Source organism: Vigna radiata, chromosome 9 (assembly GCF_000741045.1).
Source record: "Vigna radiata var. radiata cultivar VC1973A chromosome 9, Vradiata_ver6, whole genome shotgun sequence".
NCBI classification, from domain to species: Eukaryota; Viridiplantae; Streptophyta; class Magnoliopsida; order Fabales; family Fabaceae; genus Vigna; species Vigna radiata.
In genome coordinates, this window is record NC_028359.1 from 1,317,222 (window position 1) to 1,329,230 (window position 12,009).

At 33.6% G+C, this 12,009-nt stretch overlaps 2 protein-coding genes across 6 annotated transcripts; both read right to left on the reverse strand.

Moving 5' to 3' along the window:
- Positions 1-1,507: 1,507 nt before the first annotated feature.
- LOC106773066 (hexokinase-1) lies at positions 1,508-6,103 on the reverse strand. The gene is made up of 9 exons (XM_022786327.1): positions 5,223-6,103; positions 4,566-4,716; positions 4,244-4,426; positions 3,708-3,782; positions 3,429-3,584; positions 3,206-3,304; positions 2,982-3,112; positions 2,386-2,467; positions 1,508-2,099 (listed from the first exon to the last, which is right to left on the reverse strand). Exons 1-9 carry the CDS (start codon positions 5,492-5,494, stop codon positions 1,773-1,775), a joined length of 1,476 nt encoding a protein of 491 aa, XP_022642048.1. The 5' UTR covers positions 5,495-6,103; the 3' UTR covers positions 1,508-1,772.
- A 227-nt stretch (positions 6,104-6,330) lies between these two features.
- LOC106774117 (nuclear poly(A) polymerase 4) lies at positions 6,331-11,223 on the reverse strand. 5 transcript variants are annotated; one of them, XM_014660971.2, is made up of 12 exons: positions 10,712-11,223; positions 10,540-10,617; positions 9,981-10,088; positions 9,672-9,734; positions 9,426-9,587; positions 9,193-9,306; positions 9,021-9,083; positions 8,575-8,904; positions 8,289-8,453; positions 7,646-8,159; positions 7,389-7,543; positions 6,331-6,981 (listed from the first exon to the last, which is right to left on the reverse strand). In XM_014660971.2, the coding sequence occupies exons 1-12, from the start codon at positions 10,823-10,825 to the stop codon at positions 6,871-6,873; spliced, it is 1,977 nt and encodes a 658-aa protein (XP_014516457.1). In that variant the 5' UTR covers positions 10,826-11,223; the 3' UTR covers positions 6,331-6,870. The 5 variants fall into 5 exon arrangements, with proteins under 5 accessions (XP_014516457.1, XP_022642047.1, XP_014516455.1 ...); XM_022786326.1 differs by having other exon boundaries at positions 6,331-6,808; positions 6,905-6,981; positions 7,401-8,159; positions 10,712-11,222; XM_014660969.2 differs by having other exon boundaries at positions 6,331-6,808; positions 6,905-6,981; positions 7,389-8,159; positions 10,712-11,222.
- Positions 11,224-12,009: the final 786 nt, after the last annotated feature.

A 12,009-nucleotide genomic window follows, 5' to 3' on the forward strand; every position in this document is an offset into this window, starting at 1 on the left:
CTTATAAACTTACGAGTCCACCCATTTTATAAAATAATAATTATATTTAAAAATAAATAATTTTTTTTTACTTTTATTGAAACGTATATCAATATTTGAAGTTAAAATTAATTTCATGGTTGAAAATACAAATTTTATATAATTGTATAAATTTATCATTTTAATATAGACTAAAATATTGTAATATATTTAGAATATAAATAGAAAATGGGGTATGTGGTAGCATATAGGAAATGCCTAACATAGGTTTTAATTTGTGGCAATGCTAATTAGGTTAGGGTAATGTAACGTATTTAGAGGGTTGTTGTACTTCTGTTGTGGATTTCACTACTGCACACACATCACTAATATATTGTTTAAACACCTAATTTAATTTATGTTCCCACAATCAAAAAATATCTCGCTATTTTTTTTTTTTAATTTATTATATTGTATTTAATTCATAAATGCACATGTATTATTTATTGATTTGGCCATCACAAAGTATTAATGTTTGTACATATTTTCTTTCTTATTAACTATACCATTGAGTCTAAAGATGCTAGTATTAGTAGAATAACTTATATTTACGTTCATTTGATATAAGTTATAAGAGTAAAATGCTCATTGAATAGTGAACTTTTATATTAGTAAAAAGTAATAAAGGTTAATATCAAATAAATATAAAAAATATGTGTGAATCAAAATATCATTTTTCCTATACATGAAATGGTCTTGGCACTAGAGTAATAAATTTTAATTAACTAATATAGTTATTAATATTTACTTCTTAGCAATTCTTTGTTGGTATTTTATATGTAAAAGGACATAATTAATAAATTTTAAAATATTAAAATATTTTCTAAAAGAAAATTAAAACCAAAATAAAAGATAGAAAAAATTATTTTGTATTAATCATGTAAAAAAATATACTTTATTTTATATAATATATTATAATTTGTGAATATGAATGAAATTAAGTATTATTTCATAGAAATGAATATTTTGAATGTGAAAATATAACTTTCAATTTTTTTTCTATTAAAATAGGTTCTGAATGAGTTTAATAATGATAACTTTCAATTTTTTTTTAATATCATAAAATCCACTTATAATATATATAAATTAGGTACATTATATTTAGAAAAATGATATTTTAACACCAATTTTTTGACATCATTTTGACACTGCACACGTGTCAAAATGTGATTGGATGATTTCAAATTAAAAAGAAAAAAACTTTGGTTTTTCTCTTCCAAATATGCCATTGTTTCAGTTTTTTTAATTTAAAATCGTCCAACTATATTTTGACACGTGTGTAGTGTCAAAATGGTGTCAAAAATTGATGTTAAAATACCATTTTCCCTTATTACTTGTTATATATCAACTTTGCAGAGAGAAAGATGGAAGTAATAACTGTGGTGACAAAAGCCACGTCCAAACAAGATAGAATATGAGTTCATTGGAAAAACGAAGGAATTGCTAAGCAAAATCTGAAATATGTATTCGAAAAGAGTGGTGCAGAAGGAGCTTATTGGTAAACAGATACAATACAAAACTATTAAAAAATATTGAGACTTGAAAAGAAAGAGATGAAATATGGTGTTGAGGTTAACAAGGGAAGAGAAAAAAATGCAGAATCCTGCAGAAAGAATTGAATACATAAGCTTAAACCAATGGTGGCAAAGATTGGATTAAATTAGAGGCTGAGAAAGTCAACTGTGGCCATAAATGGATGATAAATGATAAAAACCCTAATATGATGATGCTGTTCATTATTGTAAAGCATCAAGTTACTGGGACAGTGAGGCTGCAAGTAGGGCAGCACCAATTCCTGAACCATCATTGGAATGCTCAATGATGATACTTTCTGAGGCATCTTCACCAACCAATTCTTTAAGGGTATTCTCTAGGCACTTGCTATACTCAGTGTAGTGCTCATACAATCCACCATCCATGGCTATCACATTCTTCTCACCATTAACATCACTCATATTGTCTTTTCCCATCTTCTTCAAGATACCTAAGATTCCAGCAGCAGCAAGACGAGCACCACGGGTAGCAATAATATTGCAGATCTCCACAACCACCTTCCTCACTTCTAGGGAGCTATCAGATATCTAATTTACAACTCAGACAACAAAGTAAAGATGAAAAATCTACGTGATAACATAGAAGCATGTGCATGGTAAAAACATAGGTGCATTGTCTTTAATGAATAAGAATAAAGTATGTTCTTGAAATAGCAGATTTGTAATAATATATATCATGTCTTATGAATCTATAAAATAATTAATGTATCGTTGTATCAGATACGTTATAACTATTATAACTTATAAGTACATAAAGAAGCTGTGAAAAGCTTGCTGGAAAATCTTAATCCAAATAGAACAGGATTTTATATACCTCGAAAATGTTCTTCAGTTTGCTTCCTACCACGTTGAGATCAGCCGAGGAATCATGATGCATTGCAGACATGTCAGGTGTCCTGTACATTCAGTGTTGAAGTTCATCAGACAATTTTTGCACAATACCAGTAATTATGAGCAGCACAACACAAGGAGGTCATGAAAAAACATTCACCAGTTTACTTAAACATAATTTTTTTTTTTGTAGAAAATAGTGAAAGCAGAAAATATAAAGTCTTTTTCACTGTTGTTTCTGCATAAACTACTGAAAAAGAAAAAAAAAAGTAAAATCCAACTACTGCTAAGTATCTCTGATGAATGCTCCAAAGTTTTCATAATTGATGACATTTATTGAATATTTAATGTTTAAATGTGATAACTAAAATAGACTTGAACGACAAAGTGTGAAAGAGTAGTTTTTATCCTACAATCCGAAATAAAAATGAAGATGTTTTGATGATAATCAAAGAAGTTGATGGTAAAAAATGATTTTACACAGTTAAATGAATGTTTTCCCTTAAAAGAAATTAAAAAGAAAATGGTTTTACATAATTAAATTCAAACAAAATGTTTTACAGAAACCTGACATTATACCTGAATATGAACGGATCTTTTAGTTTTGGGGGAACATTGTCACCAAAAAGTAAAGCTTCTTCGGCCATTTTGCATAGTACTTTACGAACAATTTCTCCCAAGTACATGCCCGAAATTATCTTCTCAAAAATCTGAGGTGTGATTGAAAAAAAAAATGATATATATATATATATATAACCTCCTTTTCTAAAAGAAGATTGAACTTAGAAGTAGCAGAAACTAACCTGTTCACCAGGGTTTAAACTCTCAGCATCTAGGGCATGATCATACTCAGTTAATGGAAGGTATGATGACCTAAAGTTTCCCCACTCCATGTTGATAACCTAGAGTCATCTCACATACCAGACAAGATTTCATATCAATCTCATTCATATCAAATCATATGCAATCATTGTTAAGACTATATATACACTCTACCAAAATGAAACAATGACAGGAACTGCTCACCATCTCTCCAGAATCTGGCAAAGGACCATGCCATTTTGGTATTGCTTGAACACGCTCTACATATGCAGCATTTGTTCCAGTTCCTAAAATAATAGCAGCAATGACATTTTTGTGTGTATATCGACCTCCTGCTAATGTTCCAACTGTATCATTGACCTAGCATAGATATATACTCAATACGTAAGTACGGAGTCAGTACCTATAAAAGACCAAAGATATTTAAAGTCTTGTGATTTAACTATTGTTATGCAGATTGCAAAAGGTCAAACCGTCAATTACCAGAGCATTTACACGCATANCAAGACCTTGTTTCCGAATGGCTTTCATTAGTTCTTCCACAACATCTTTACCAACCTATTCAAACAACAACAAAACTAAGTACAAAAAAGGTGAAAGAAGTAAGTTTCTAGAGTCTAAAACCCTTCATTCCAGCAGTATTATTATCTGATTAATAGATAAAACTTNAAAGTCTTGATGACTTTCCGAATTAAACTACTTTCACATTAANGAATTTAGGGAAATTCTTGTACACTGTCTGAAAATACCAAAAGATATATAGGGAATCCTTTTAACAAGTTTTGATAGAACATTTAAAATATACAATGAACAATATGAACAATGAACTTGCCCTCATTATGTTGNGTAGTGCACAAAGATGAGATAACACTGTATTGTAATATACATTGTGATTCAATTATACNTANGAATAAATCATGAAAAAGTTATATCTCTGAAGGGCTATAATCAACAGACAAGGAGATATTCAATCTGAAAGAATGGAGAAGGCATCAAAGCAATCAGGAAATGGGATTTACAGCGTCCTCTATGTTGAAGCCTTTTGTCCACTTGATAAGGTTCCCAGAAGCAATTAACGTTTGCATGACAGGAAAGGAAAAGGTAAAACCTATCTCTCTCTGTCTACCTGGAGGAACTTTAAAATCTTCACTCTCTTGGGCAACAAATTTTCCAACTTCTGCTGCAATATAGTCAAAGAGTGCCTGGATCACAATTTATTTTAGATTGGTCTTGTTTCATATACGATTTGCACAAAGAGCAGCAACTGTTTCGAAAATAAACAAAACAGGAGGTAGGCAAAGAAGAAGATTTTCAAATTGACTGAAGAAAAAAAGAACTTACAGTTGATGTTCCAACCATCAAATCAGGAGGAATTGACACCTCAGTAAATTCTTGACTAACGATACCTCCTTCCTTGCCTCCCAATTGCACACGTAACACCCGAAAATTAGTCCCTCCAAGATCCACGGCATAATATAGTCCTTCCTCATTCCTAGAAAGGGAAGGGATGCATAAGAACAAACCAACTGCATGATAACACTTTAGTAGTAGAAGTATGTACAGTCACTAACTTCTCTTTCGCAAGAATCTCATAAATGTGAATTCACGGATATTAAACATGGCTATGGAAAACCAATTACACCTTATTCAACAGCGTCATTGTCACTTCACAATTCACTGCATTTTTCAGTCGTGTTACAGCAAAGAAAGGTCAGAGTCAGTATGCTCGTTGCTTCCTAGCACTCATTTTAGTGGCACAAGGCACATCATTGGCGATGTAATGCACAACTTCCTTTTGTAGACATTACAATAACAAATCTACCATTTCAACAACATCTAGATAATATTACTATAAACACTTTCGTACCAGTAGATTCGTGTATGGAGAAACGTGAAGAAGGAAACTGGTTTAACTGATCGAAGAAAGTAGTGATAAGGAGGATGATAAAGAGATTGAATAAGATCGTGGATTGGAGGAAGAAAAGAATGGAATAATACCCTGTTGGGAGCTTATCAACGTAGGTGATGAGCATCTTGAGCTTGCTACCACCTTCGGAAGCAAGGCCGGCGTGCATCTCCACGTTCATGGCATCCGCAATGCGCTTCAGCTTCCACGTCGGCGTCGCACACTTCTCCTCTAATTCCTGCAATATTTCCAAGGCTCTTCCCCACCGTCGGCATTTCCTGACGTACCTCTGCACCGCCACCGCACCCACGGCGCAGGCCGTCGCGGCTCCGATCACCGTCGCACACAGCACCACCTTCCTCATTTTGCTTTGACGATGGGCAACCAAGTGTTTCCCTTGGTAATATCATGCTCTTGCATATAAATAGAAAGCGGAAATATACACACACTATTGACCAGTGCGGCTAATTAGGAAAACGAATAACGAATTTAATTAATTTTAGTTAAAGCTTAAGTCATTGTTTAATTGGAAATAAACAGAGTGACGTGTGTACGAGGATGATGGCGAAAGCAAAGATACGCAGAATTGGAACAACAAATAACGCTGTGCCAATTACAATATAAAAGATACAAAATTCATGCTGAAAATGAAATTTCATCGTATTCATTTAAACTTTGGTAAAATTCACAGAATTGTTCACAACCTTTTTACAAATATACTAAAAAAAATTGTTATGAGCAGATCTTTTCCTCGAACACTGCTTCACCGAAGCTCCATAAGCATTTTTTCGATTGTAGTAGTTTGAAAAAATTAATAATAGAGAAGAATAGTATTTATAACTCCGCAGCGTTTTTCCATTCATTAACGATGATTTTCTGGTGAATTGAGTTCCGCAGTAGATATTAACTGGCCTGTTAAGAATAGATTAAATATAGTTACTAAAAAGGTAATCTTCAAAAACATCTAAAATTTTCAAGTACCGGAAACCACAAAAAGCTATCAAGAAATAATCAAGTTCAATAAATTACAAATTTTTTACTTAGTTAATAATTCTTAATTATTAATTTGTTTCTCGTTATCAAATCACGACATTGGTAGAATGAATATGAATGATTGTTAGAGGAGGAGGAAACACGAATGATTGAGAAGGCAGTTGCCGTACAGTGTTAAGTTTATATACTAAAACTCTGGAAGACAAGTAACCAAGAATATCAGAGTATAATAAAGTAGCCTCTGCTAGAAAACACTACATAACCCAATTCCCACCCTCGCCCTTGCTCTCTGCCTACCCTATAAAAACCAGATGAAAAAGAAAAAGAAAACCCAAAAGGGTCAACAAAGGCCTAGTACAGCACATTTTGAATATGCCCTAAAAGTTTAGGAGGATCCTAAACAAGATATAGTGTAGGTTAGCTGAGTCAAACGGCATAAAAAATGCAACTGTACAAGTGGCGGCTGACAAATCCCAGCTCCAGCTCTTCGGCTTGATGTGATCAGTTGCAAAATTTGCAAGCTTGAATGGCCAAGCAAGCCTGAAAAAAATAGAGAAATGAAAGCCAGCCATTTAAATTACTACTTACCCAAACTACTGGCTCCCCTTGATTTCTCCACTGCATAAGTGTCCAGTCTTACACATTGTTACTCATCCTTCACACTGCAGATGCCACACCCAGTCTCCTGTTATATACACCAAAGAAGCACAAGAGACAACATAAAGACAAAACACAAGTAGTCAAGCTCTAAAAACGGTGATTATTAAACATGAGAGCATGCCTTATTACTGGTTCTTGCACCACCTCTGAATGAACGTTTCCTGTAGAATCAAGAACCATCCCTAACATTGCATTTTGCTACATAAAAACCCCGCAAAGAAAAATGGTTAATTGGTCAGTATACGTCATTGTTCAGAATAATCTAAAAAGAGTTATAATTGAAAAAAATATAATGGTAGATATGCAAAACTTTGCAAATGTGCACGTTTGCACCCCCTATTATCCATCCTATTTAATGTTTCACTCCAAATTGTGCCTCACCCATAAGCCATGTAATCATTTTGGCCTTACAGATTCAGGGAAGGTCTTGCACGACAGTGCACTTTGCAGTACAATCTCTACACAGTTACAGTATGATAAGGAAAGAAAGAATGATTAAATGGCTAAAAGTACTTCACTACTACCCAGACAAGAGATTATATCAAGATGGTAATAAAAGAGTTACAGAGTAAGGAAATGTGCGGGAAGGAATTGAAAGCCAAAACCTGCAACTGCACCTGTAGCTCGTGTTGAAATACTCCCTCAGAACTTGTCAATCTGTTCTTCACCAGTGTGCCAGAAACGTTCTCGTAAGTACTACTCTCAAACCTGCCATTGTTGTTCATCATATCAACACCCCCGGTGTTATCTTCAGCACAACCTGCCATAGAATCGGCTCCAATATCTTCAGAAGAACCACTATCACTTGTAACGGAAGCAAACCCACTAGAATTAGAGGCAGGTTCAGGAGACTCCGTTCTACCTAACTCTTGCTCACTGCTTGACAACTGTTGACTATCAGACACACTGCTACTTGCCCCTCTACCTTCAGGAAGAGTACTACATTGCTTTTTCAGTGTTGCATCCTCCCTCACACCCAACCCATCATTGTTCTTCCTCTTACGAATTCTCTCAACATTGTCAGTCCCAGAAACCTCATTTTTAGGAAATGATTTATGATTCTCACGTGTTGAGGTTGGCCTTGATGATCGCAATCTTTTGTAACCATCAGGAAACACATAGCATGGAATTTGCCTTCTCCGAACATGAGAAACAAAAATCTCCATCTCTGGTTTCCAGAACATGTACATATTGACTGCATGCAAAAATTCATCAATTGTTCCTCGTATATCAAATTGCTGGCCTTCTTGAACTACTTCTCCCTTCTTCCTCTGTAAACCCACAAAGAAAGCACAATGTGCACTCTGCCTTGAGGTGTCCATATACTCGTGATGATAGGGATGGCACTGCAACTTCCCAAAAGTGTCACGCTCAATCTGCAAACAGGAATCAAATTAATCAAATGACACACGTAAGTAAATGTACCCCCGTGTTGTGAACTACATTAATTCTAATGTGTCAATTTAAATGTCTTGGTTTCACAAAGATAAAACAAATGAAAATACCATCAAGGTCAACTGCCGAAGGCGTGATCCCACCCAACCTTTCCAATTGCGCAAGTCATCAACATCAGCAGCAACTACGTCAACTTGCAAGTAGTTTGTATAACTTTCAAAAAAGCTGTATGGTTCAAACAGATCCTCCCAACAACCTTTGTTCAATTCTACATCCTGATTTTTTTTTTTTGACAAAAACTAAGGAATCAATTACCAATTACCAATGACCAACAACAAATAAATATCTATGTCCAAATTATTTCTATCAAACTCAACAAAAAAGAATAGTGATTACCCCACAGATCTTGTTGCCAAATTGGAATTGTTCCATCATAACACGAAGTGTGCTTGTAGAAACATTATAACTAGAGTTCATACAGGGATAGGCAGGAGTAATAATTGGCATGAGATGGGATCGATCACGAGGATTTTTACGAGGATGCCAAAAAGAAAAACCAAGTTGATTTTCCTCTATTGGACATAACATGACCGGAGTTGGCCACCTCCACTGTGTATATACCCTAAAGAATCGAGAAACAAGCATACTCGGAACAGCATTTGGATACAACTGGCACACTCGAGCTACAAGAAGTGCCAAGTTAACACCACCAAGAAAACCTGTCACCTGAAAAAACATTAAAAAGCACAAATAAATTAGCCAATAACTATGTAAGTGACTCACAATAAACAAACATATTCGCAAGAATAGTAAAGAAGGGGAAATTTTAAAATATCTCTCACATTGGAATAAATGCCTCGTCTTTTGGCCCAAAATTTCAAGCAACGAAGTGTTGTACGAAAGTGCTATAAGACATACAAATTGTAAATATATTAAAAGTATTAGGGACTCAAAAAATAATATTAAAAGGAAGACGTAGAGAAGTGTATGACAAACAACAGTCTAAAGAAACACCTCAACATTAGGAACAAGCTTTAGAATCTGATCTGCAACTCTGCAGCCATTTAAACTTCGCACAGTAGGCTCGTCAACATTGTGTAGAAGAGTGATATCAGATATAACCAAGTCCTGTTGATTTATTAGTAAAAGACAAAGTTCAAAAATAGCAAAAAATCAAATGATACAGAACTAGATCTGGAAAAATAAACATTTGCGAAATTAGTACAAAATAAAATTGTTTGTCTTACTTCAGGTACAATCAAGCGAGAAATACTGGCATAAAGGAGGTCAATTGATATTCCATCAAACTTGAATTTCATAACTGGGACATGAGCATCTGGAATTGGTTGCAGTTCAGAAACCTCCTCCATGTTGGCTAGGATATCATGCAATGTGTAGAAAAAATCCTCCTGATGATGAAAACATGAAAAACCAGACAAAAAAATGATTTTTATGGAGCACACAAATAAAAATATTTGCATTCACATTTCTACCTCGCGATTCACGTAGGAAGGTCCAATGCATATTGTGTCTAAGTCAGCCCCAGGACCATGAACCTGCATCATTAAACTCGATGAAACGGGATCAACTAATCCACAAATGCAAAATAGGTGCAGCAAATCGCATGCAAAACTTGACAAAGGAAAACATTTTTCAAGAGCAAAAATCAATACAATCTAGTAAACTGTAAAATTATAACATTCCCAAGCAGAGTAAACAGATCCAAAACATGTTTGCCTGATTCTACAACAATAACCAAGTCATGAAGGTGTGCGTGTCAGGCAAGGAGGTGAGGTACTCACACCAAGGCGATAAGAACCAAAAGTCATAATGATAGCATTTGCATCTTCCACCATTTGATCAGTGTATCCCTTTAGGCGAGTGAGTTGCTTCACCCAATGTTTTACTATCTGAAATAAAGAAAACAAATTAAAACATAAATGGTTAACTCTGAAGGTTTTGCATCCTGCATTAAATAGTTCTGTACAAAGTGATAGTAACGGACAATAAGATACTATTATATTAGTATTATTCTTCTTCTTTATTGTCATTATTATTATTATCAACCGCAATTCAAACTATAATGATTAATATCAGCATAATAAATTATTAAAAATGCTCTCCCTCAATGACTAAATAAACTCCCAGAACAATTTTGATAAACAATAATAAGCATAAATCAACTACTCAATTAGACTAAACTCCAGATAAAAGAAATAAACCCCCATGATCAAACAAAATGTTCATCACTTGCCCCTACAACTGCTACTTAAGCATAACCATTAATACGTAAAAGTATCTCGCATAAATTGCTGCCATCGTGCAATTACATCATCTAAGCATCTATATATATCCCGTTACCTGTCCAAGTCGGTAAAGAACCTCCTCTCTCTTAGCAGCTTCCTCATTGTTCTCATAAAGTCCCGAAACAGCGAGAAACTTGTACACATGGCAAAGAATTTTTCAGATGAATAAGTACATCAACAATCACTTAAAAGAAACAATATCGTATTACAACAAATAAAAAACCAACCTTTTCTAACTCAAGAGTTCTTTGCAAATCATAAACCGTTGGTCCAGCCATCGAAATGGGTTTCGTGATACCGTATTGCTTCGACGATGTTCCCACCCCTTCAGAACTCCCCATGATCTCAACACCCAAATACCCGCAAGAAAAAATGAAATATTTCTATATTTTCCTATTCTTTTCCTGAGAAAAAACTGATACCCGTAAAACAATTTTTTAAAAAAAACCGATCGTATAGAACGTTCAGACGGAACCCACGATTGAAAATCTAACTACAAATCAATCCCTACAAGAAGAAAGGAGAAAAAAAAAGGAAAAAGTGCAAGGAATTGGAAAAAAATTAAAAGCCCTGGATCTTAAAAAGAAAAAGGATGAAAAGAAAGGGGAGATCTGAAAGGTTTGGAAGGGATTGCAGAGGAAGGTTGGAAGAAAGAGAGCTTTGGAAGCGAGCGGCGAAGAGAAAGCGCGATGAATGCAATGGTGGGGTTTGCAATTTCGAGATCTTTTTCCCCTCAGATATTTATTTATAGAATCGCACATTTAAGATTTTTTTTTATCCATTCATGGTTATTTATTTTATTTTGTTACTGCTTCAAAATATTTTATTCGATTTTAATATCTTTTCTGCATTATCTACCATTTCCAAAAAATATATTATTTCTCCATGATTTTTTAGGGTTAAATATTTCAACCGATCTATTTAATTAATTAGTTTAAATTCGTACTGAATATTAATATTAATATTAATAATTTGAAAATGTTGCATTATATGAGCAGAAAGTGACATTATCGATATACTTAATTCGGTTATATTATAATCTGTAAATTTTACTTTTTAGTTTAGATATTATGTCACTAGTTAGATAGAAACCTTATCATATCAATATCTATACATGTAGTATTTTAATTTTTTAATACTTTTTTCTTAATTTTAGATTAGTGATTGTTTGTTTATACATAAAATCTTACAATATCAATAAATATATTACATTTATTTTGGATTAGTGATAAGGATATTACATTTATTTTTTAAGACTATAGGTGTTTTTGAAGGATAGTAAATATTTACCAAAAGATATAAACAAAAACAAAGAAAATAGAATAAGAGTATTACGGAGCTAATATTTATTTAAATTGAGATTTTTTTCTTTATTCATTTGTAGGCACAAAAAATTAAGAAAGTTATTGTGTTTTTAAACTACCATTACTCATAATATGATTAATTCGGGTGTGTAATAAATTGATGAAACAAACAAATCTAAAGATTATCAAGAAACAAATAAATTTTTTGCATTTTATAGTAA